This window comes from Lepisosteus platostomus, chromosome 11 (genome assembly GCF_059453375.1).
Source record: "Lepisosteus platostomus isolate fLepPlt1 chromosome 11, fLepPlt1.hap1, whole genome shotgun sequence".
NCBI classification, from domain to species: domain Eukaryota; kingdom Metazoa; phylum Chordata; class Actinopteri; order Semionotiformes; family Lepisosteidae; genus Lepisosteus; species Lepisosteus platostomus.
This window is the reverse complement of record NC_142621.1, coordinates 14,677,797-14,704,153: the sequence shown is the minus strand read 5'-3', so window position 1 is coordinate 14,704,153 and position 26,357 is coordinate 14,677,797. Positions and strand designations below refer to the sequence as shown.

At 38.3% G+C, this 26,357-nt stretch overlaps 1 protein-coding gene across 3 annotated transcripts in view; it reads left to right on the top strand.

The window, feature by feature from the left end:
• Nucleotides 1–12,609: 12,609 nt before the first annotated feature.
• lrp8 (low density lipoprotein receptor-related protein 8, apolipoprotein e receptor) overlaps nucleotides 12,610–26,357 on the top strand; it is a 126,259-nt gene continuing 112,511 nt past the window's right edge. The window contains exons 1-2 of one of the 3 annotated variants that reach the window (XM_088598625.1): nucleotides 12,610–12,852; nucleotides 13,823–13,942. In XM_088598625.1, coding sequence (XP_088454751.1) covers nucleotides 12,786–12,852; nucleotides 13,823–13,942 — 187 coding nt within the window. In that variant the 5' untranslated portion in view covers nucleotides 12,610–12,785. The remainder of the gene's footprint in view (nucleotides 12,853–13,822; nucleotides 13,943–26,357) is intronic. The other 2 variants (XM_088598626.1, XM_088598627.1) reach the window with 2 other exon arrangements.

The following is a 26,357-nucleotide window of genomic DNA, read 5'->3' as shown; positions in this document are numbered from 1 at the left end:
ACCCACACAGTATATTATGAAACGAAGGTCATCCATGTGAATTGCATCAAATATGTTTTGTTCAATGTTTGATCAATTTAAAAAAGAGATGTGCATTGATCTTCAGTGCACTTAGCCAAAGCACTGCATTTGGGTCATAAATCAATCTCAAAATCAATAAATTTGGATATGAAGTAACTGTCCTGTTCTGTGAAATACATCATTTATTCCTTCAATCACAACATCAAGGCATGCTGTGCTTCTAAACAAGTAGTGCTTATTGTCCCGACGAAGTGTTAAAATACATGGGTTATGCATTATGCATTAAAGCTCTTTTGTTTTAAATGCTAGCTGGCATGTTACAGCCTAGTGTGCACAGCATGATCAGGGAGCATGAGTGAATACTATAATCATGTATAAATAAGGCTGCATATTAAAAAGCCAGGTGTGAAGCTACAGTACACTTGCCCTTTTATTTTTTGTTGTGACCAGCTCTTCATGGATGACAAATGGGATGTGCCATAATGTCAAAATGTATCTCTTGCATTTCCCCCCAAAAAAACTCACTTTGAAAGATTTGGTGTTTGGTAATTTCCTCTGCCAGCTCCACAGGATCTTTGAGAGCAAGGGGAGGATTCTGCAGCTACTAGCATTAATAATAATAATAATAATTATAATAATTGCTTATACTTATATAGCGCTTTTCTTTTTACAGGTAATGGGGACTCCCCTCCACCACCACCAATGTGCAGCACCTACCTGGATGATGCAACGGCAGCCATAGTGCACCAGAACGCTCCCCACACATCAGCTATCAGTAGGGAGGAAAGCAGAGTAATGAAGCCAATTCATAGAGGGGGATTATTAGGAGGCCATGATTGGTAAGGGCCAATGGGAAATTTGGCCAGGACGCCGGGGTTACACCCCTACTCTTTTCGAGAAGCGCCCTGGGATTTTTAAGGACGGCACCTGCTTACAGTATAGTGTCCCCATCACTATACTGGGGTATTAGGACCCACATGGACAGCAGGGTGAGCGCCCCCCTGCTGGCCCCACTAACGCCTCTTCCAGCAGCAACCTTAGTTTTTCCCATGAGGTCTCTTATCCAGGTACTGACCAGGCTCACACCTGCTTCGCTTCAGTGGGTTGCCAGTTGTGAGTTGCAGGGTGATATGGCTGCTGGCTAATATTTACAAAATATTTAAATATTTAAAAATTGAAAAAGCTCTGCAATATTATGGCCAGCAGCCATATCACCCTGCAACTCACAACTGGCAACCCACTGAAGCTAAGCAGGTGTGAGCCTGGTCAGTACCTGGATGGAAGACCTCCTGGGAAAAACTAAGGTTGCTGCTGGAAGAGGTGTTAGTGGGGCCAGCAGGGGGCGCTCACCCTGTGGTCCACGTGGGTCCTAATGCCCCAGTATAGTGATGGGGACACTATACTGTAAACAGGTGCCGTCCTTCGGATGAGACGTAAAACCGAGGTCCTGACTCTCTGTGGTCGTTAAAAATCCCAGGGCGTTTCTCGAAAAGAGTAGGGGTGTAACCCCGGCGTCCTGGCCAAATTTCCCATTGGCCTTAACCAATCATGGCCTCCTAATAATCCCCATCTATGAATTGGCTTCATTACTCTCTGCTCTCCTCCCCACTAAAAGCTGATGTGTGGTGAGCGTTCTGGCGCACTATGGCTGCCGTCGCATCATCCAGGTGGATGCTGCACATTGGTGGTGGTGGAGGGGAGACCCCATTACCTGTAAAGCGCTTTGAGTGGAGTGTCCAGAAAAGCACTATATAAGTGTAAGCAATTATTATTATTATTACCATAATATTAATATTGCAGAGCTTTTGGTAAATCATGGTAATATCATATGCATATATAGTAATTCACGGTGAAATAATGCTAACTGCCAGCCTAAAACTATTTGGGTGATTGCATGAGCTTTTATCTGTTTTATCTGTTTCTCTTTTTTTTCACCAATTACTTTGCTAATGCAAGAGTACATTGAAACATTATCATCACTACATACCGTACTTATGCATCAGAAACATACAGCACATCTCAATCTACACTTGCTGTTATGTTATTTCGTACTTTTCAGCCACAGAAGTTTCTTGATATGTTTTTAATTAGAGCTTTAGAATGACGTGTTGATGAAAGACAAGCAACAACAGAGCTCTCTGCAGTTAAGCAGGGGGACAGCAGGAGGCAGGAGAAGTTCCTATGGTTCAGATAGAGGCACTTTTCCCGAGTTAATTAGTCTTGGCCTTCATTCAACTTCACTTATCCTGAATGGTCTGGGTTTTGTAAAAAATCATATATTTTTCCAGAAAGCTTTGAGTGCTATTTTTGAAGTCTTCCTGTGCTTGTCAGACACTTCCCACAATGTTACCTACCTGTGGTTTCAAATCTTGATAAATAACATACTGCACATTCACTTGAAACATTTTTGCTAGGACAAAGAACATGAATATCCTACTGTCCCCCAGTCCCCTTTCAGGTGCATTGTTGAAATAATTAGTTGGTACTGAATAGACTTACTGTACTGCTGCCTCAAAAGATCCCAGACAGTTTTTTACAAGGAATGAAAACAGAACAGTCTTTCAACTCACCCAATCTTCATCCTCAATCATGCGATGAAGTATGATTCAGACTTTTTGAATCACGTTTGGAAATTTTCAATGTGCAATCAGCTTTCTCACTCTAAGATCATTTTCATAAATTTCTTCACATGGTCTGTAAAATATAAAAACAGCACTCCATTTCTAATGTTTAAAAATACTCACAGTGCATGTTATATCAACAGTGGAGAATGTTATGCTTTCCATTGTCAAAATTAAAATGCTAAAATAATGAGATAAAGGAAAATAAAAGGCTGCTAAAATATGAAAGCAAACATTCACTCCAGTGCTAGCTAGAAATGTATAGCAATGTATTGTATTGTAATATACTGTACCCTCTATTCTAGTTTACATTTAGTAGGTTCATTATATTATGGTGTATCCCACCGTTTTACTCAGAATAAGTACAGTCATACAGCAATGCAATATTTGCAAAGACTGTATTGATCCTTCATATTTTTTTAATTTAATTTCTGTTGGTCTCACGTCACTTGAAATCTGGTAATTCTAGGAACATTATTTAGTAAGGATCTGACTATCTTCCTACAGACATTTGGTGAAGTCAGTACACTCAACTCGTAAGCCCTACTGATCAAACTTTAAAAAAAATTATGATGATTAACTTAATGTTGGAAATGTACTAGTGGTGTTAAAAGTGCATTTTGATCTCTTCTCCACATTTTCTAAGTCCGTACATAAACTGATAGAAATGGATGAAAGAAAGTATTTAGCTCAGGCCTAGTTTCTCATCCTCAAACTTCTAAAACAACTCCCCATTTTCCCCACAGCCATTTACTTTATTACTGAATGTTCACATGACCGCATTACAGCTTTCCCTTCACTTGACTGCTGTCCAATGTACTGTAGCTCTCCAATTGTATGCATTGTGGCATGCAGCATGCACTTACTTAGCTCTGAAAGGAGCACTGTATTTCACTGAATGGGTGGACAGATTTCCTCATCTGGAGTGATCTGAATGCAAATGTCCTACCAGGTAATTCCTGAAATGAAATTTAATTAACATAACAGCTGCGAAGTAGTCTTATAGTACCACCAGGAGCTATTTTGACAAAATCCTGCATCCATGACAACAGCTCTTCTGTGCATATGTGTGGTATGTTTTCCATCTCTGTCTCGCTCTGCGATTGGTTGGAGAGATTATTGCACAGCACAGATTATGTTCCACCCAAGCTTAATGCCATTAAACTGACTGATTATGTTGTTAGTAGTGCCCTAGATTTGACTGGCAACATAAATTGTGTCTCTGCTGTGGTTTAAAATAGCCGTGATTGTTAAACAAACACAAAACAAATGTTATTATTGAAAATACTGCTGGCTTTAAATACAGTCAAGAAAGCATTATTATTATTATTATTATTATTATTATTATTATTATTATTATTATTATTATATATTCCAGTGGCATAAATGAAAATATTTTCTCTCCTATTACAGTATTGGATACTTGACTTACCAAAACCCAATAACATTAACAACAACAATAATAAAAATAGTTTGTATTACTATTATTATGGTTTGGTAAATGAATCATCAAACAATGCAATAAGGGACAAAATATTTGCTTTTATACAACTCAAAGATAACAAACAATTTGAAAAAAACAGTCTTTGTGCTGTGGAGTATCTAACTGCGAACATGTGTAGGGAGATCAGGCCGCTGCTTACTTGAGGATTTATCAAAGTGACGGCTGGCAGGCCTTTGTGTGAGAATCGCTTGGAAGCCTTAACAGACCGCAAGAACATTTGACCCTGACATCACTGGTTTTCTCCCCCCTCCCCCAATGCAGATGCACCTGACTCCCATAGCAATGAGCCCAGGCGACTGGGGGCTGCTGACATTACAGCTGTTCTGAGGGAAGCCCCTAACTGCCTGGCTGCACAGAGGTGTCTGAGCACTCAGTGATCAGGGGTTTCTCTGCCTTCAAAACAAACAGTTTGGAGCTGTCCTCCACCTGTCAGTCAAATTGGAATGAGAATGAATGAATTAACAAACTAACTAATTAATTAACTAACAAGGAAGAAAGCTAGGAAGTGAGCAAAGTTTTAAAAATCCCTGAGCCCCCTTGGGCAAACTGATTTGTTAAAAGCAGTGGAGCATGTCTATGAATAAATGCCATCAAAACAACCAAACAATTTTTTAAATAAAAAGCACCACCTGTCATTTACATTAGGAGCCCATGCTAAAGCAGATGTATGAAATGTATGATCATGGAGTTAAAATATTTCTGCAGATATCTGTGTGTATTTATATATAGTATCAAATGGATCTTATTTGTTCATATTAAGACCACAAGGGGATAGATGTACGATGAGTTTTATTAAAACTGCAGTACAGGTCATCTTTAACATTATTTACTGCTGCATGATTCAAAAAATGAAATATTGTTTTATTTTAGCATTTTGTGAGAACCTATTTGACAGATTTAAAACAGAGAAAACAAACCAAAAAAAGACTATTTGAAGTACGGCACAGAATGATTGCTTTTTCTCAGGACATCACGGTTAGAAGGAATATGGATATTCATTTTGAAGCAATTCATTTAATATTTCATTTTATTTTATAAACTTGGAAAACTGGCTTTTAATCATTATGAAGCACCTGTGACTAGTAATAGAGGTTTTATTGAAAACATGGGAAGGATGACAGCACCTGCAGTACATCCTTCTTTGCCTCAGCTCCTTTAACTCATTGTCTTCCTTGACATCACAAACACCACTTCCAAGCCCTCTTTTTCTTGCACTCATATTTCTGCTTCCTTCCTGCCCTTTGAGTCTGCCCCTTGGTTAACATCTCTGTTTGCATGGAGGTCCTGCCTTCTGTCCCATGGCCAGGTTGTTGACTCTCAGCCAAGTGGGTTAAGTCAAAGCTTCTTATGTCTCAGGCGTCTGTGAACATTCCTAACGGCGTCTTCTTATCGTATGCTCTCATTCTTCGTGACGTAGAACTACTGTTTATCAATTCAATTGTCAAACAAATGGATTGAGATGATTGAGCATATTTTAAGAACTGAGTTTAGAGGCTAATCTTAGAAGCAAAACAAATTTTAAGCCCTTTAGGGGTGAGATATGAAGTACAAACGTGAAGTACAGACATGGGCCTATTAATGTAAATAGGAACATTTAACAGTATATTATCAACTTAAATTGATTTTCCTACATTGAGGTACTTAATTTGTCTGTAGCCAGTTTGTTAATTTTAGACACATAATAGAGTACAACCCATAAAATTATATTTTATAAAGGAATCATTACATCCTATTATTAACATGGTAATATGTTCTAAAATGTTTCTAAAATGCATTAAAGGCCTAATTTATAATCTGTAATGATACAGAATATGAAAGCACAAGGCCCAAAATACCATTATTAACCTACTGTAGTAAATTGTAATTGCACTAGGAATAAACATGTTGTAAAATATACATAATTTATTTTTTGCATTTTTTAGTGAGTCATACCTTTCTGAACACTTTTTAGTTAGTCTTTAAACAGAACTTTGTGGTGTGAGATAACAACCTATGGACATACAGATGCACTTTTTTTCAAAAGCAAAACCTATCAAAGATACCTTAGATTAGATTATAGATAGATAAGACTATAAAGCATGACTCACCAATTGTGCAACATACGTAGTACTGAAGCTAGCAGTTTTAGTATGAAGGTCACTGCTGAAGGACTTCTATTCTTATAAAAAGCCTACCCAGGCATGCCCTCTTTTATAAACCTCCTTGAAGGCTGTGATAAAAAATCACTTGATGGGTGTTTATTAGGGGAGCTGGAAACTCTTGCTTTGGGAGGGGTTATTTCTGTAAAAAGCTCCCCCACGCATCATCCTTCACAGGTCATGAACCATAGAACCTGCCCAGACCCATATTCGCAGTGTCCTGAGGTTCCAAGCCTGAGTGCCTGATTGCTCCTACAATATGCTCTTTGTGCTGAGACACAGCAGAAAGTGTTTTAATATTGTCTTTGTAAAGAACAATGTAACAGCTCACCAGTAAATGCACACAAACGCAATAATCTAACTAGCATACAGTACTTTACGAGGTTGGTATTTCATTTCACAGCTTAGCCTTTTGAAAACATGAAGACTGAAGAGAAATTCTAATTTGTATGTACATACACAACTAGATGTGCCCCTTATGCGTGACATTAAAGATTCAAATTCAGGTTTTATGAAGACTGGTTAGATTTTTAAAAAAGTGAAAGTTTCATGCTGGTTATTTGAATCAACATGCATGTTTGTTGGAATCCAACTGCTCCTTTTTACACATTTTTAAAAAATAAAATAAGAAATGTCAAGGAGAGAAGTGAATTATTACACTGACATTAGGAAAGATAGCTTCAATAAGAAGAAAATCTAAATAATTCAATAATTAATTTGAGGTGTAACTGACAATATCATTTTATTCTCAAACCATGTGTACAACTGCACTTCATACACATGAAAAAAATATATTTAAAGGGGAACTGCAGTCAAAATTTATCAGACCAGTTATTAAATCCCGATAAATAAATTATATTCATTGACATTGAAGAAAAAGTATACAAATTTTGAATTAAGCACAAAATCATGACATTTGTGAAAGTACTGTAAGTTGCCATGTTGTCACCAACCCCTGATCTTGCCATAAACGAGAGTGAGAGTTCCCACGAACTGTGGCATGATGCGGCCCTTCCTGCTCTCTAGTCACTGTAATGACTAATGGAATGTGATGTACGAGCAAATAAGTACAGACTGCGCAGCAGACATTTCACTGCAGAAATGTTCCAATGTGATCTGCAGACAGACTTAACAAGTAAGTTTGTTGGCAAAACTCTCTTGAAATCCAGAACAATATTTTTATTGGACTAAAAGAGATTTATTCACAAGTCTGCTTGTTTACAAAGTAATAAGACCAAATCACGTCATTGGAAGTTTTGTTGCCTTGTTCTGAATCATGGAATATGGCGCTGCACATTGCTGGAAATGTTGACTCTTCTGTGATGTAAATTGGAGGTTTTGGAAAGGCAGTGGTTAGCATTGCTCCCTCTTAGCACTGAGGCCAAGGGTGGAATTCCAGGAGTTTGCATGTTCCCACGTTGTTCCCATCGGTTTTCTTCGGTGCTCCAGTTTACTGCCACAGTCCAAAGACATTTCAGTACGTTAACTGGCCTCTGTAAAATTGGACCATTTGTGAGTGTGTGTGCCAGGGTGTATCCTGGGATAGACTTTAGGCCACCTTGACCCTGAACCGGATTAGCAGTTATTGAAAGTGATATGTGATGTGTATCACAGAAAGAAAAGTGTGACTCTTTATCTTTCAAACATCTTTCCTAAATTAATTGTAATATATGAACTGCGCTCCAAATATTTTACACATTTTCCTCAAATAAAACTGGCTGCTTTTCTAGATATGTAAATATATTATATATATGTTAAATATATTTCAAATTGTTTAAAACATGGTAAATATGGAAATAAATGAGAAAAGTATGTCTACAGAAGCAATAAAACAACATATGTAAATTATGGATACTAAGTACCAACATATCAAAATATATATCAATGTGAATTTTTGAAAAATGTGTAAATTAAATTACAATGACCCATTTAAAAACCTCAGTAACATAACATCTAAAGACACTTTTAATTCAGCCTCAACTGTATTTCGTAAAGGCACTTAATATATGTACTAATGGTACTTACTTAAGGCTTAAAATATGCATACATAATAAACAGTGCCTTTTTCCTGCATAACAAATGCCTTTATAAATATCAAATTAATAAGATGTAAATACATGAAACCTATTAAATATTGTACAGAAGAAGAGAAGTAGAATAAATGGGAGCAAGATTATCTAAATGTTAGAGTGCCTGAGGTGTTTAGTTAGCAAGATTACTAAACAACAGTGACTCACCACTCACTCCAACCCACCAATACCGTAGACACCTACTCTCCCACAAACACACATCAGTTAGATTGACTCCCAGCTAGCCACCACGATAATCAATATTTACTTACATTTTTAGGACAGCCTCTGATGCCAGCATTTTTTGCACACAGATAATTTACATATATTCAGCCAAAGACCAAGAACACAGAAGAACTGTTGCAAATGAGAAGAGGTCATTCAGCCCATGGCTTGTTTGTCTGCTAGTAGCTAATTGCTCTGAAGATCTCATGCAGCCTTTACTTGAAAACTCCAGGGTTGGCAGCTTCGACAGCCTGTTTCTCATACCCTCAGCCCTCCTACTGTTACCTGAGAGAATGCTTAGTCATAATTCTAAACTCTATCAGGCCGTGCTTGTTCAATACATAAAATATATATAGTAGATACTGGATCAAAATCAGTAATGCACTTTTAATATCCCAAAATCCAAGTACCATAGATTTATTTTCTTTGTTAAAACTGTCTGATGGGTGGCATGGTGGCACAGCTCTGGGGCTCTGGGCTCAATTCCAGACCTTGTGTGCTATCTGTGTGGAGTTTGCATGTTTGTGTACATTTCCTCCGGGCGTTCTTGTTCCCTCCCACAGTCCAAAAACATACTGGTAGATTAATTGGCTTCTGGGAAGATTGGCCCTGGTGTGAATGTGTGTTTGTGTCTGTGTCTGTGTCTGCCCTGCAGTGGACTGGTATCCTGTGAAGGGTGTAACCTTATGGTTACCAGGATAGGCTCTAGCTCTCCTGTGACCCTGAATTGAAAGAATCTGATGGATGAAAATGGGTGGATGGAAAAATATATAATAAGGCATTCACATTCTTGACATGATAAATATGTTTTTCCATACAGGTGGGTAGGCAAAAGTCTACCTTTTGTTTTAGGAACATTAGCTATCAGTGACCTTAACAAATATGTCGGATGAGAAAAGGAAAACCTTCATGTTCTTTTTATCTTGTTCCGGAGAGGTCAGATCAGGTTTCTTTTAATATCTAGAAAAAAAGTGAATGTATAAAAGCCTTTAAAATTCCCAGGACACACCAAATTCGGGAGTGAATAGACTCTTTCTCTGCTGAACTACAATAAAAGCAATAAAAAACTGCAGAAACTTGTAAATTAATTTATTTAAAATGTTTGTCAGACTGGAAGTACAGGTAAGCCATCTACGGTATGGAAAATACTCTTCATTTAAGTTTGTGATTTGAATTTGATATAAAACGAAAGATAGTGTCGACGCTAGGGGAATGGAACATTTCATTTTCTTGACATCAGCTTGACTTAAGATTCCTTCCAGTTGGTATTCCACGTTATTCCTGTGGGGATTGCAGACTGGAAGACTTACTACTGCCAACTCGTCACTTTAATTCATGTAGGGACTGATACGGGCTCTAATCAAAGGAAGGATCCCATTTCTGCTCATACAGAAATACAATATGTACCTTATATACAGTATGCAATCCACAATATGTTTTGGATAGTATATTTTCTGCACATGCTATATGAAATTAGACAATCTGTATTTATATAACTTACAAAACATTTAATAATTTCATGTAAACTTAAAAAGTATCTAGTCCAGTGTGTCTTCCACTTTTTATATTGTTACAAAGGAGGTTACGAAAATAGGGAAATATCAGAAATGACCAAGGGGACTAATCAATAATTAAATAATCATAACCTCCAACTTGTAAAGAGTTTGCCAAGAATATACCGGAGCAGCTGACTCAGATAATTAGAGGCATCTGAATTCTTTGTTCTCTGGCTCACCTTTGGGGAAAATAGTAATAATTCAGGCACACTGGGTTAAACAAACATTTATGTGTAATTACAATGACACACTAAACGAGACACCACATAAACATACAACATACAAGTTTCACTATTTATAAATTTACTAACAAGTGTTTCCAGAGGCCTACTGTACATCTTGACCACCCAGAAAAAACATAGGCTTTTACCAAGTATTCAACTCTTAATGTTTCTTTATTAGCCCTATACAATTTCTTGCATTAGGAATTCATCTTTTTGCATACCCCAGCTTATTCTCCATGGAGACACAGACAGGGAGAGAAGCCTGGGGTCAGACATTGTACAGTGCTCCTGGAGCAGTTAGGGTTAAGGGCCTTGCTCAGGGGCCCAACAGAGTAGGATTCCTCTGCCAGCCACAGGATTTGAACCGGCAACCTTCCAGTCACAGGTGCAGATCCTTAGCCACAGAGCCACCACTCCACCCTATAAAACCTACAAAAGAAGAGAAAGCTTTCTTCAAACTAAACAGAATATAGCCTATAATTATATATCCCTAATTATAGTCCCTATAATTCCATAATATATATAAATCCAGATGCTATAAAATGAATGGGAACCTATCCCCCTATTCTAAAATGGAACCCACTAACCAGGAGAGGCCGTTTTTAATGGAGGGATTCTTCACACAAGAAATCAGAGTTCCTAACAACAACAGAATGTCAAGCTGTCTTACCTAAAGAAGACTGTTTTACCTCTCCAAAGACCACATTTACTAGTTATAGGATAGTTAGGGATGAACTTCTCCCCCCTCAAAAAAAGTGCCTAAGTGGACTAACTTGTACACACCTGTAAACCCAGACAACACACTTACCTGCACACTTACACTGTAACAGTCATGTTTTCAGATGTGAAACACAGTACTTCAGAATTCCATGAATAATCCGGACATCAGCAGTAATTTGAATTTTATTTTAAATAGTAAATTACATTTGCGTTCAAAATAAATTTAACTAAAATTAAATGTAGTACTTAGGGCAGCACGATTGTCCAGTTGTTAGCATTGTATTGGGTAAAGCAATGATTGTACTTTAATGGTTTCGATTGATTGGCAGACATTGTTCAGATCATGAAATTGAACTTTATTTAAGTTGATACGAGGTTATCCTGTCAAGTGGAATAATTCTAATTAACAATATTACACTGATACTGAAGCTTTGCATACAGTACCCCCCCACCCCCCCCACACACAGTAAACACATTAATAACCTTTGGAAAACAATTAAATCAATAAGAATTAAATCCCATTATTCACCAGCGGCCCCACTGAATAAGGGATCAGTGAGAAATTGGAAAGTGAGAAATTACTTCACCAGAAATGAGAAGCTGCTTAAGGTAGGCCAGATTGTACAAGCCCAGTCAGGGTTATGAGCCACCAGGGTTATGAACCTTCTCTCACACACTGTGCCCAATGATCTTTAGTTACAGTTCAGGAAAGAGTTTTGCTTAAAGTCTAACCTGAATGATGACGTGTCCATTGCACAGAAACCCCAGTTTCCCTGATGGGGTATAAAAGAGTCTAGCCTAGAGGGAAGAGTGCCACCTACTGGTCTACCAACACTGCCCCCTGCCCCCCTCCCAGTACCCAGTACTAACCTGGTCCAAGCTTGATCAGCTTCTGAAATCCAACAGGACCAGGCAACAATGTGGTCGCGACAAAAGACATGTTTGTGTCTCTACGAAAAGGAGGTTCTTTGAAAGAAAACGCAGGCATCCTTTAAGTGAGTTCCCATCGCTCTTTAATGGTCACATTTAAAATTCTTTTGTGAAATTACTTACGGATTTGGATACAATATATAGGTTCAAACTTACAGTACGTACAATATTTAGTTTCTATAGCTTTATTTTCCCTCATTTTATGCGCAGGTGTTTACACGGTCGTATTGCATATTGTTCCAACATGCGATTTACTGTGTATATTTTTTTGTAGTAGTTAGACTCCTGTTCTTAGGTAATAGCGGTGTTAAAATTTAACGGTTACTGGTACCCGTGAGTTGATTAAATTCAGTTATTAAAGGTGTAAATCGAAGAAAGGGTCGATGTCTTGATGGGTGAATAAACAAGAACAACAACAAGCCCTTGTCAAATCGTTATCAGGAGCTCAGAAGCGAGTTTATTTTTCTTGCGTGCAACACAGTACATACAGTAGGTTTTTGTTACTGATGTATCCAAATGGTTCATTCCATCCTCTGTCAATTTATTCCGTCTGTAAGAGGTCGTGGATGCGGGTCGTCTCGTCGGCTGTATAGTCTGATGCATATTTTTTGCTACAGTACATTACTGCAGGCAGAATCCCGCCCATAATCGTCATCGTCACTGATTCAAATTGCTAGTGGAGCAGGATGCACACAGTAGCTCAGTAGCTTTTGCTAGAGGAAAGGGAACGTATACTGCCTTTGTGTTTCGCATGACAGTGTTTCACTATTGGAAGAAATGTGGACAGAAATAGGAAAGCTAATGCTGTTGCATTTGTTATTAATGGAGCTACATTTAACAAAAGGTGGGTTGATATTTCTCCTTGAACTTGGAAGCATGTGGTAGAGATCTATGATGAGAAACCAAGCTGAGCTTGTCAGAGAAGGTGAAACATGCTTTTATCGTAGTAGCCGCTTTTCGAAAGAGTCAGCGTGATAGCCGTGAATTAAAATATTTTAAGTACCCGAAACGGAATAGCTATGTTTGTACTGTGATGAGGGTTTTCTCATTCGCATCACACCAACAGTGTTCCTTACTTTAACATACATGTTTGCATGCGTGTGTATACGTATGCGATAGGTTATATGTGTTCCTGTACTACAGTGTACAGTACGTCTGTATACATCCGTATGGAAACGTACGATTGATTCTACCAGGAAAGCAACTATAGCGATCCTTAAAAAATGATGTTTGTGTAGATAGGGGTTATTATCTTTTATTTTTAATTAATATACCAGTGTTGTTCTTTGAGTGTATTCAGTTTTGTTCTGTTAGGTGCTTGTACGAAAATACGTTATTTTATCTAACAAGTATTATAGGTCGTTGTAGCTAGTCTTTAATATTTAATATATTAAATATTAAAGTCTGGGTGCCTATCATTTATATATTCCTGTATGTTTAATCCACTATTTCTTAGTCTTAGAGGGTTAATGAATGAATGGGTTTTCAGTTATTTCCTAATTCCTCTCCACAGGCTTGCTAGTTTAGGCAGCAGTACATTATCTGGCGTTAGAGAACGCGTCCGATCTCTGTAAATTCCATATCCCATGCAAAAAGAAGACTTAATAAAAATAATTTGAAAGTAGTATTTATCTTTATGGTGGACTACATTTCCGGTATATTTCCGATTGCTGTATAATTCAGGAGAATTTAACTGGTAGTAAATAGACAGCAGTAATCCAAGAGGTGCATACTGTAAATATCCCTGGGTTTCTTTATTAATGTCAGAACATTATCCATGTATTGATTCCTTATTCTTTTGACTTCCGATGCAGGGACTAAAACGGAATGCGAAACTGGCCAATTTCAATGTAAAAACGAAAGGTGTATACCCACAATTTGGAGATGTGATGATGATGACGACTGCTCGGATAACAGCGATGAAGAAAACTGCCGTAAGTTATTATACAGTAAACCGAACAGTTTTACATGAAAAGTTCAGTAACGCTGCGATGTCATAGCACTGTGTTGGACATTTCCGATTATGTTTAAAATCAGAACTTTTTACTTATACATATCTGCTGTGTATCATACTCATTGAAACCTAAGTGCCAACAATTAAGCGTCAAAGACTATGCTAGTGAAAACAAAGAGCACTCTGTTATTCTGCTCCTGTGCTGAGTGCCTGACTAGTCCCAATTCAACGCAGCCATGTGCTTATTGAAATGCCAGCTCACTGAAAGGAAGTTCATTGGCGGACCGCTCAGCGGCCAGGCTCATCCGTCCACAGTGTATTTGAGAAACCGGTCTGGCAGGTGTGACACAGTTACGTGTCCCCCTTTTCCTCTTTTCAGTGAGATCAAGCGGTCGAAATCTGCGCAGATTCCGTGACCTGCGCGGGAGAGAAAAACAAGTTGACCTTAAAATCGGAAGATCTGAGAATGTATTAATCTAAAATGTATTAATATCAACACAGACTTGTTAAGGGTGGATGTCAAAATCATACGATCATCGGACAGAAAACTAAACATAAGTTTATTATGTGAATGAATAATAAAGTAAAGTGCATAAGCATAAGCTATGTTTTGTTGTCACTGTCCTACAGGTATCAAAATGCTACCCACGCACACTGTCCCTAATAATCTTGATCGGTGTCTTCTTTTTTATACTTAGTATAGTTGATACTTTAATTTTTATACTTAGCATTTCTTTGCTTTTTGGCCTGTTATTCTCCTTATCCTGACTGTTTCTTGAAGACCGGATGGTCCGTGATGTGGAATTGAGACTAGCAGCAAGATGAATGCTGGTTAGGAAATGATCTTCTTGGACTTTTGGTTCATCAGCATAGCTTGTCTTTTAATTGTTTCCTCTTTCTGCCTTAGTCACTTTTGTGACCAGCGCTGCTCTTGGTAGGGTGTCTCCTTAAGCAAACGACTGGCTTCTTACAGAATGTCTCTCATACAAAATCGCCTTGGCAGTTCATTTAGCTCCCATTGTTTTGAAGTGCCTGCAGGTGCGGGCAGCACAAGATGGAGATGAAAGTTTAGGGTTGTCGTTCCTGTACACAAATAAGAACCACAGCAAAATCCGAAGCACAGTTGCAAAGCTCAGTATCATTCTTTTCTCCAGGGTCAGGTAACAGGGTCTTGTGAATGGTAGGTTTGGCTGCATGATAATACACACAAGGTACTGTACACCTGAATACACTAGAAAGAAGAATACCAGGTTTTAAAATGGAAAACGCTGGGCTTCTCTATCTCCTGACCTGAACTATTTTGAAGTAAGGATGAGCAGAACAGACAACATAATTATTCGCCTTGTGATGACTTGAATGCTGTTAACAGACTTTACAGATGGTAACGATGATCCTTCTTAAATTGTTTATAAGAAGGGGGGATATTTTCAAAAATACCAATATGCTAATATACCCTTCCTGTTTTAATTTAATTTTAACTCCTGTTTAATTGTATTTTACTTACATTGAATAGGTGGTTGGTGGCACAGTTGTTAGAACTGCTGCCAGTGGCACTGGGGCCCTGGGTTCAATTCAGGACCTGGGGTGCTTTTGGTGTGGAGTTTGTATGTTCTCCTTGTGTTTGTGAGGGTTTCCTCCACAGTCCAAAAACACACTAACACACTGCTAGGTTAATTGGCTTCTGGGGAAACTGACACTAGGGTGATGGTGTGCGTGTCTGTGTGTGCCCTACGCTGGACTGGTGTCCTGTCCAGGGTTTACCCTGCCTTGTGTCTGTTGCTTGCCAGGCTCTGCTATAACCCTAATTTGGCCGATGTGCTTAGTAAAAGGATGGATAGGTGACCCCACAATCTTGACTGCTTGTGCATGTGTTTATGAATGTGTAAGCATCTAGTATATACAGTAGGCCTGGATAAGCTGCAGCTATATCATGTATTTACTTCATGTCATACATTTCTGTTATATTGCACACCAATATGGTAGGAGCCAAAAAAAAACAGTCCCATGTGGAGCGGGACCGATCTGACAAGTCCTCTTTTACAAACTGTTGCACAGGTGTTTAATGCAGTATGTTTCCTTTTAATCAAAGTTATACCAAGAGTTACTGTACAAAACGTGACTGCAGGCAAAAATATTGCCTTACAAATTATTGCAAATCGAGACTTGATTTGTATTAAGTCGTTAATTGAGATGTGCATTTTGTCACCCAGGAACAGTTATCCTATTAGCATTCGTTATGGAGCTAATTGTAAAAGTAGGTATTGCAGTAGTCAATTGATTACAATCAGTGAAACGTATTTGAAGAGCGCGGCGGAGGGTGTGTTTGCGTGATGATGTTCAGCTCAGCAGGCAGGCTGGAGGAGAGCTGCTCACCCCTGGCATTCCCTCTCGCTGCAGGGTGTCCCACTCACAGGGATGTAACTGGGCTGTTGACTCACTTAATTGGCTTCAGGCCTTTTAAAAAAAAAATGCTTTTGACTAATATGAAGGGCATTCTCTAAAGTCCTTAAAAGGTTTTGTTTTTCTGTTTAGACATTCTGGTTCAGTTTAGTATTCTGGCAGTGTTACTTATAATACACTGTTGTTTACAGTGTATTGTAAACAACAGTATTTAGGACATCCTTATATACTGTTATTTTTAAATAAAATAATATAACAACGAGCCTTTTTTATACTGCTTGTGACATTGTGTTTGGGGACAGCAGTAATATCAGCAGGCTTGTTGTCTCTTTGATAAATACAAGTAAATATTTGAACAAAACTCTATAGAAGCAAAACAATGTGCAGGAAATGTCATTCTTCATTGTTTTGGTGGCATGAATACACAGCATGACCATGCTATGTGTCACTCCAATCATAGCATGGCGAGATCTGAGATTGAACTTCATAAGAAGGCCTTGTAATGCCATGAACCTAATAATGATAGACGATTAAAGAAGAAACTTGTTTATTCTGGGTATAGGTTTACACTTGGAGGTGATGCTTCGAACACAGTTTTGTAAGCACATTAAACATATCTGATGCTCTTTAGTTGTTTCCTGTCCGCAGTTGAAAGCAACTGGTGTTGGAGTGTTGTTGTGTTGCAGTTTATCACATCAGGGCTTGGGACTTAATACAGCTCTGGAAAGGCATAAGATTGAAAGCTTTAGCTTAGCCCCACATAGGGCATTAGCAGACAGGTTGGAAATGAAAACAGAGCTAATACAGTTATGCAGAAGTTGGATACTAACACCCTACCTCCCTGTGCCTAATTCCAAATAACCCTATCTTTTATTTTATTTCCTAGAATTCCTATAGAAGCAAAACAAAACTGTAATGTGTGGAACTGCATCACTGAAGTTGTTTTGCTGTCCTTAGTGTCTCTGATTAAGTTAGTCATAGTTTAAAGAAAATGTGCTGAGCTGCATATATTTCTGTTTTTGAGTTGCTCCTTGTTTTCAAGCTCTCCACATCTTCAGAAATTACTCTTAAACTGGTGGAAATGTACGGCTGTATTTGGGAAAAAGGTATCTGTTCTTCAATGCAACAGTGCTCTGCCAGATGTCAGTAATGTGCTGTGTTGCTCACTGAGAGGTTTGCTGAAACAATGTGAAGTTAATGGTAATAATTCCTAGAGATATTCTGAGTGCATTCGCACTTGCTCTCTTTCAAGTTCTCTTCATGGGAGCAGTAGGGGAGGTTTAACTGGTTGCCTGTAGAAACTGCTGTGCTAACATTGTGTGCAAAAAAGTACACTCGCACCAAGAGATTAGCCAGGGCTTTGTAGAGGGTTTGAACAGAGAGCCTAGACATTGACAGAAAATGGCTGAAACCTAGCTACAGGAAAGGGCCAGTGCCCTGTTCCTTGGACTGAAGTTGGAACAAGGCACTTTAGGGGTAGAATTAGTAAAAAAAAACATCACTCAGCATTTTTAACATTTCACATGGCATATAACAAAAACTTTTCTATATCTGGTTTGTCCTTTACTTTCAGATTCCCATGCAAACAACAAATAAAATGCTGTATCACAAATTATATTCTACAAACAGCATGTGTTTGTCTTCATGTTCTACAGTGGTATAAGGAAAAATTAAATGGGTATGAGTACTTATTAAGTACTCCCCATTAATGGTAAAAATGATAGCAGTACTTGAAATATCTGCCTATTTCTTAGTTGTCTATAGTTATTATTGTTTCAGAATATAATGAATTTGTGTTTGTGGACTAAGTGACTTTTATTATTCATATTTCACCACAGCTTCTGCTTTTATCTGGCCTTACATGTTACAAATCTTCACGGGAAATATGGTACACTTACCTGCCTCTTTATTCATTTATATACAGTACTGGAGAGTGAGCTATGTGTGAGCCAGTCATAGGAAGAAATGGGAAATCTTCTGTGTGGAAGCATCACAACAGATTTTATACAGCTCTGTGATGCTGAAATGAGTAGCTGTAAGATTCCAATTTCAAAGTCATGAGAACCAACTGCATAAATCTTGATGCTCTCAGATATCCTCTGAAAGAAACCGGAGCATATGTTGGCTTGAGATATTTAAGCTTGTTCCAAGTCTAATAATGAGAATACTGGGATACAGAAAATTGAAGTTGAATCTACCTGTCTTTGTATGTACAGTATATGATACATTTACAATTTGCTTTGCAATAGAATTAGTATTGGATTTTTATGATTAGCCCCTTTTTTGAATTACGTGCAATGTGGTGTAAAGTGTTCCGTGGAGTAGAGCACAGAGCTGTGGCTTCTCTGTCAAATGAGCACATGATTCACTGTGAATACCCCAGACTCAAGCAGAGAAATGTGCAACCAGCAGTTACAGAAAGGAGCTGTAACTGACATGGCCTTTACAGAAGATGTTATTTTGTAAAACACTCCACCTCCTAATCCCAGCCCTTGTGCAAGAAATGGCAGTGTCACACTTGATAGCTATAATGCATGCAAGGCTAGCCATGGCAAACTATGTTTTGCAGCAGGTGATAATGATAATTGGTCAATACCATACACAGATGATCCTTGTTTAAATAGGGATATACAGTAGGATGACTTTTTAATAAATAAATCCTTACTTTTTTATCAGTGACACACTTAGGAATATTTTTTTTGGGTGGATACACTTTCCTTTCAGGTGGGGTGACACTGACTTGCTGGGAAAAAAATTCACAATGAGAATGTGCTTGATATGCGGTTTTACACAGTGTAAAGATTGCAAACGTTTATTTAATGTTCTACAAATACATATGTTGAACTAAGGCAAGTTTTTATTTTCATTAGGCTTTTTTATGTAGGCCATAACTTCTGAAATTGCAGAACAGGAACAGGGAGGAAAGTAGGAAATGATTGGTTTAATTCATGTTGTTACTGTACTATAATGGTATAGCAAAGGGTGATTTGAATCTCATTCTGGGGGATGTTTGTGCAGAGTTGGGATACCCATTTCATTGTTTCTCTGGAAGCAGCAATAAATAATTCTCACAGACGTGTTGTGTGTACCTTGTCAAAAATAATCAAAGCTGGGTTTTACAAAGTGATGGGTCGTTCTAGAGTCTTACAGTTTGCCGGAGACCAGCCCTGGACTTGTCTGTTACTTTTACAAAGCTTTTCTGTATCGCTGTGCACACACATTTTCCCCCTCAGGTCTTCTTGTTCCCTTTGTCAAATGCAATTCATTGCTTTCACTTGATTCATTACCCTAGGTGAGTTTAGTCCCTGACTTAGAGGGGAGAGAAGTCAACAGTATGTAGTAGCAAAGAAATATCTTTGTCTGAATCTAGTTTTGCTAGAGAATAGATTCTGTCTGCCTTGTGTCTGACTGCCAGCCTAAAGTGCAGGTTCTGTAAACTTTTTATCTGTCAGTAATAATATGACTTATTTGTTTTAAGTGCTACAGGGGCTATGGTATTTTCACATGGACCCAGTGTGGGATGACTTGGAAGCCTAAACTGTCATGATCGTAAGCCCCTCCTCTTAAGGACGTTCCAGTCCTTTCGTGTTTTCCCTTTGATTTCCTGCACCTGCCTCCAGTTCCAGCCCCTTTCCTACAAAAGCCAGACGCTCCTACCAGTCTGGGTTCAGCTTTGGAAGATGGACGCCCAGAAGCCCGCCTACCAGCTGGTCCAGGAGAGGCGCGACGGCAAAGGCTTCGCAATGGCGTCCTGACCATCTCGGTCCGGGGCTTGGAGCGCCTGGCCCCGTTACCCCCTTTTATTCCCCCAACCCTTCGCCGGATCCCTGTCTTGTCTGTCAAGGATGGATTACCCAGCTCTGGACATTTTCATTCCCTTGGAAATTCTTACAGACTCCCTTCGGACTTGTTTGCCTTGGCCATGCCCCCCCGAGCACCAACTCATGTTGGACACGCCCCCCTGTTCTTCTTCTAGCCCCGATCCTAGTCTTTTTCCCCATGTTTCTCCCTCCCCTCCAGATTCTGCCATCTGCATAGGGTCCTGAAAATGACATAAACCTTTTGAAACTGCCTATCAAAGTGCTGTACATTTAGCACCAGAGTGGTAGATTGTATATGAGGCACAATGGCTCGTTGGGACAGAGTTTATCCTGGTTTCCAGTGTTTAGCGAGCAGAGACTCACCCCTTGGATAAGGACACCAGTTCATGACACCACCTAGCATCAGAAAATGCTGGTCCCCATTCATACTGGCTGGGTCCACTGGAGTAACAGGGATAACAAACCTCATTCAAAGCACAACAGCAGTGCCTGCAGTGGGAACTCAAATCCATAACCCACCTGTTATGGTCCAGAGACTTAAACCACTACACTGTACTGCCTCTTAGCAAGTGAATGCCTACACAAACAACAAGCAGACTGAAAAGAGATATTCTGAAATGCAGAGGAAAAATTTATTTCTGTTAAATATTTTTAGAAATGCAGCTTTTTTGACAGTTGTACAACTGTTCTTTCTTGCCCTGGGTGCTTTTATCAATCACAAGGTTGCCATGTAGAATCATTTTCTTGCCTAAAATTTCCATGGTCTGTTAGAAGAACACACGACTGAGAAGTGCTCCAGTCTTCTGTACTAATGCATTTTGTGTCATTTTATTACCTTTCCTGTTGATTTGCATTTGAATCATTATAGTGATTTATTGCTTTTTGCTTTTTGGCAAAAGAAAGAATTTCTCATTTGTTTTTTATGGTCTTGTCTGTGTTTATGAGGACTGTTTGTGCTTGAAAGATTTAGGCCACTTAGGCTATGACACCAGTGAAGAAAAGGAAAGACTTATTTAGCTTTTTTTCTGAGCATCGCCAGTTACTGTCAAATGCGATCATCCTGTTGTTATTAAATATTGCCTTTGTTTTTGGTTAACATAAGAAATTAAATGAAATATACAGAAAGATCAACCAAGGGCTATTGATTAATTAGTAGGCTGCTCAGAGAGGAACAGTTTTTCATTGGTTTTAGCTGTCAGTAATGAGGTAAGCCTTTCTGTATGTATCTGTGTCAGAGTGGCAAACGAATTTAAAATAAGATTGCTTAAAGCTGTGGTACTTATGCAGGAATCTTTTTCTCTTTTTTTCCCATTTGATCTGTACCATGCTTGACAGCTTACCAGAATCTAATCCTTTCACAGATTAGAAAATATCTTAATGTGACTCAAATTTATTTACGTTTCTGTAATCCTGCTCTTTTTTTTTTCTTAACCAGTTGTCACTCTGAGCATTCAATAATGGAATATGTGTAGCGGTCCAAAAAAACCCAACATTTATGAATAAAACATTTACACATTTTAGAGTATGACAAGATTTTGCTGTCATGTCAAATAAAAAGTGGGGGTCTCAGTTGCTGGGTATGGGCAGCTCATTGATAAAATTAGACAATTTGTAGAGTAAAAGCAATCATTTTGATAGATGTCAGACTTACGGTTGAAACCCGTATTCCAGTGTGTAAAATTGTTGTGGGCACAACAACAATTTGCTGGTGCTTTGAATAGCCAAAATAAAATGAATATTTGATAGAACCAGTGCATTTGGAGAATGTGTTGTTAGCCTAGCATAGCTTTCAGACCAGGCCTTCCTTAGTTTAATGAATGATCTTTGTTGTCATTAAGCCGACAATTAAGAAGGAAGCCATATGTTCAGATATCATAGAAGAATCACACAAGGCTGTTTGACTCCATGTTGCTGTTTCTGTTTTTCTGCTTCCTATAGTAGTTTGACTTTTTAAAATATCTTTTGAAATGGGGGTATTGCTGAACAATAAAAAACTCATCACACATCCATTCACAGACTTTCAATGGGAAGATTTCAATGACTTTCTTTTGGAAGATTTGCATTTCCTGGTGTGTGTAAAGCATGAGGTAAAGGCAGGCTTTGACTTGCTGTTTGTTTGTCCCAGTTATGGGGGGGATTTTGCCTTTGAATCAATTTTTATGGAATCTACAGGCAGCTTTCATATTACATGGTTATTAAGGCTTTTTAAAGGACAGATCAATGTGGCTGGGGAAAGATGTGCGCTCTTCTGTAGTGACAGGCTATTAATCCTACAAGGGGAGGTTGAGAGACTTCAGTGTGATCGTTTCACAAGATCTAGATGAGTTATGTGGGAATTCTAGGTAGAAAAGCGTTTTACGAAGATGTGACAAGTCTGCTTTGTAGTCCTTATTTCATGGGACAGGCATAATAACCAATGCATAGGATGAAGGAAGAGGAATGTATTAATCCTTAAACCCTGATACAGCCTCTCTAAATAGCCAAGGCTTCTTTCAAAACTGCCTGTCTCCCTCATTTTGTTAGAGAGACCAGCTCTGAGAGCACTCAGACTTCTTTATAGTTGACCGGGTATCTCCCTCTCCATTTCCTGTTTGTCCTTACATCTGTTTTGTATCCATGTTTTTGTGTTCTCACTCCGTGAACAGCTTTTGAAGCTCCTTTCTATCCCTGTTTGTATGAGTACCTCTTATATTTGCATACACATCGGCACCCTTTTTTAAAAGGAATTCCTTGTGTCGGAAGACAGCAAATTACCACATTCCCAAATCCTGGATTCAGAGGCATCAAGAAGAGAAATTGTGTTGAGTTGCAGTGATGTGCGTGTGGGTTACTATCTATATTAGTATCAAAACGTCAAAACGGGACCACATCTCTGAAAATGTTACATTGTGGGGACATCTCCAGAAAATAAATGACCTTTTTGTAAACTTAATTGAATTGTAAGAAACCTTTGGCAGAGTGACAAAACATTTGTTTTAGGGCTATTTTCCTCCTGTGTAGAGTTTCATTTGGAATGAATTTTCAGATTGGAATGGTAAATTAAAATTGTATGAGAGTCAACTGGATATACTCACAATATACAGTAGGAATACAAATACTCATGCAGATATTACTGCATTTGTAAGATTAGGTTATAGGAAAATATTCTAACAAAGATAGTAATCCATGAGAAACAGGTATTGTGGGGAATGTTGAGGCAGTTCTTAGAAGTCAAAAATACTTTTTTTAATAATCACAAAAGAGTCTGTATAATCTTAAAGTGCTTATTTGCTTTTGCTCTAATTTGATCCATTTTGAGGTTTACTCAGATGTAGTATTGAGTAGTAAATAAAAGTAGTATAGGAGTCAATGACAGGTTCTCACCAAACAAGAAATACCACAGGTGTTTGAATGCATGTTTCTTTTTTGGTCTAAAAGTGTTTTTCTAGAATAGTGTTATCAAGTATCTTTTAACAGTTTTATGATTTTGTTTAATATCCTACAACTTCATTTAGGAGCGTTTTGGTGACAAGGGAAAGAGGTTACTAAAGCCCTTCTGTTCACGTATTAAAATTGTGCATTGGCAATAAAAGGCACATAATCTCTTTAAAGAGCCTTAGTAATTTAATCCCTTGGTTTCATCCTGTCCACTGGAGTGCACATTTTTAATTTTTTTCTGTTGCTATTAATGTGATGTTTTTTGAATATTTAACATGAATGAGAATAGGCATCTCTGACCCATTCTCTGCATCTGCCCATTAAACAACTCTCCCACTGGAAAACTGCATTTCTAATTGTGCCGCTGAACCCACAAAAGGAGCATGAGCAAGGAGTGTCATTAGGTTTCCTTTTTTGCTTTATGCCATCCACCATTCTCCCTTTGAATGAGCTAAAACTAAACAATCATTCTCTAATGCCGCAGGTGGAACAGTGGTACTGTGGCTAAGGATCTCTGCCTGTAGCTAGAAGGTTGCCAGTTTAAATCTCTCCTTGTCTGTGTGTTTCATGGAGAGCAAGTTGGGGTATGCGATAATGCAAGAAATTGTACATGCTCATTAAGTGATCTTATCTTATCTTAACAAGGAACTAAGAAAATACTGTAGAGGATGACATGACTCAGCCTTTACAACAGGCTCTTTCCCGTCATATCCTGGTCAGCATGACTAAGCAGGACTGATTGCACAGGAGGCACCTCTCCTTGTCCTTGTCCAGCATTGGGAAGACCATTGTGTTTTCTGAGAACAGAAATCAGTCTAAATCAGTTTTCGGACTGGTTCGATTAATAAGGGAGCCTAAGTAGAAGCAATCTGGGCAACTTTTTCATTAAACACAAACAGCTTTCCAACATTTGGATCCTACATCTAACCGTTCTTATTTATTGCTTTTAATTTGTTGTTTTAAAATTCATTATTGTTATGTGCATAACAGTTATTGTATTGAAACTTTCTACAAATACTTATCTTGTAATGGTGAGGGAATTTAATATTTCCGTCATTGTTTCCAGGCAACAAAGCAGCTTAAAATGGATGTAACTCTATTCCAGTTGTGCCCTTTTAACCCAGGGGCATTTTTTTGCATGGCAAGTCTCCTTTTGCTGTTCTTTGCCCCTGTTCAGTCCTTAGCTGTCTTTCTAATGTACTTGTTCAAGGCTGCTGAGTTCAAATCCTGTTATTGTTACAGTTTATGACACTGCTGGTAGGCAGAGCTTTTCAGTTCAGCTCTCTTTGTGAGGGAGACCATTTAGAATGGGCTTGATGTTAATTTTTTTCTGTTTAACATTCAGATAATTTGTTCTTTCTTCTAAGAACTTCTGATCTCTTTTAGAGTATTAGAAATTAGCAGAAACACAATGGAATGCAAAGAATTGATTTTCCCTCCCCTCTCCTCCTTCCCCAGCATTTCCTTCTAATGCTGAAACATTTGATATGGCAATTAAAGATTCTTGAGCTGAAAGGTTATTGCCTACTGCTCTCTAGAAGAAGGTGTAAAATTATTAATTCTAATTTTTTACACAGTTAGTGTCATGGAATTGTCTGCCTAGTCTGTGATGATAAATCCTCCTTACAATTTTGTATCACAGCATCTCTGGAACCACATTGCCTGTTGCTTCTCAGTACATGGATAGAGCACAACAACTCATTGCTAATTGACCTAAGCACTGCAGAGGTTTGTCAAAAATGGCCTTTGGCAGCACAGACTTCTTTACTCTGCAGAGTCTGTGCTGTTAGTGGCGTACCATGGAAAAGACCTGAGGCCTGCTTTGGGGATCACTGGTATTAACCTTTCCAAATAAATAATTCTGAACCCTGAAGGAAAACTGGTGATAAACTGCTGATAGGTACATCGATCCACTGTGTGTAGCAGAAGGGCCTCTTCTCAGTTCATTTTGCGTCTGATTTTTGTTGTGCTCCAAAGTATAAGGTTTCCAGCTGTGTTCTTGTGTGACTGATTCATCCATCTACAAATGTGAAGTGTTTTCTTAGAAGAAAAGAAATACTCAAGCTCAGGTTCAATATATGGTACTGATGTGTTATTACAGCTGCCCGGGACAGTAAGGTTTATAATAAGGGAGGAAGCATGTTATAACTGATATTTCTGGAAAACCTGCATCTTCACACTTTTTTACATTTGTGTTCGAAGTCTTTAATAAGGGAGGAAGCATTTTATAACTGGTATTACTGGATAACCTTCAAACTTTTTGACATTTGTATCCAATGCAATGTGCAGAATTGCTGGGAAAACCTTTGCAATCTTAGTGGAGCTGTAGCAGTGATTCCACTAAGATCTGAAATAATAAGAATGCCTGAAAATATGAAGGAAGAGTGTTATAACATTTAGAATATTTGTTTTATCAATCATTTTAGCTATTTTATTATCACTGAGGTTTTTTTTATCACTTTGATCAGATCACTTGCTCTAGCAGTCCGAACTCTTTCATCGTTGTTGAAGTTGTCATGCTTCAGAGTAGCATAGCAGTCATATGCCTATATAGAATAAGTCTAATCTGACTAAAGAACAAAATGTTTGTACAAACATGAACACACTTAGCATATGCAAAGAAAACACAATTTCAAGGAATTCATCATGTGTGCTGGGTTATTTGCAGTTAGTATCGTCTTGGTTTTAGTGTGTTTCAGTGTTAGGTCATTTTTATAGATATAATACAAAGCTGAATCTCATTTTACCTTGGCAACA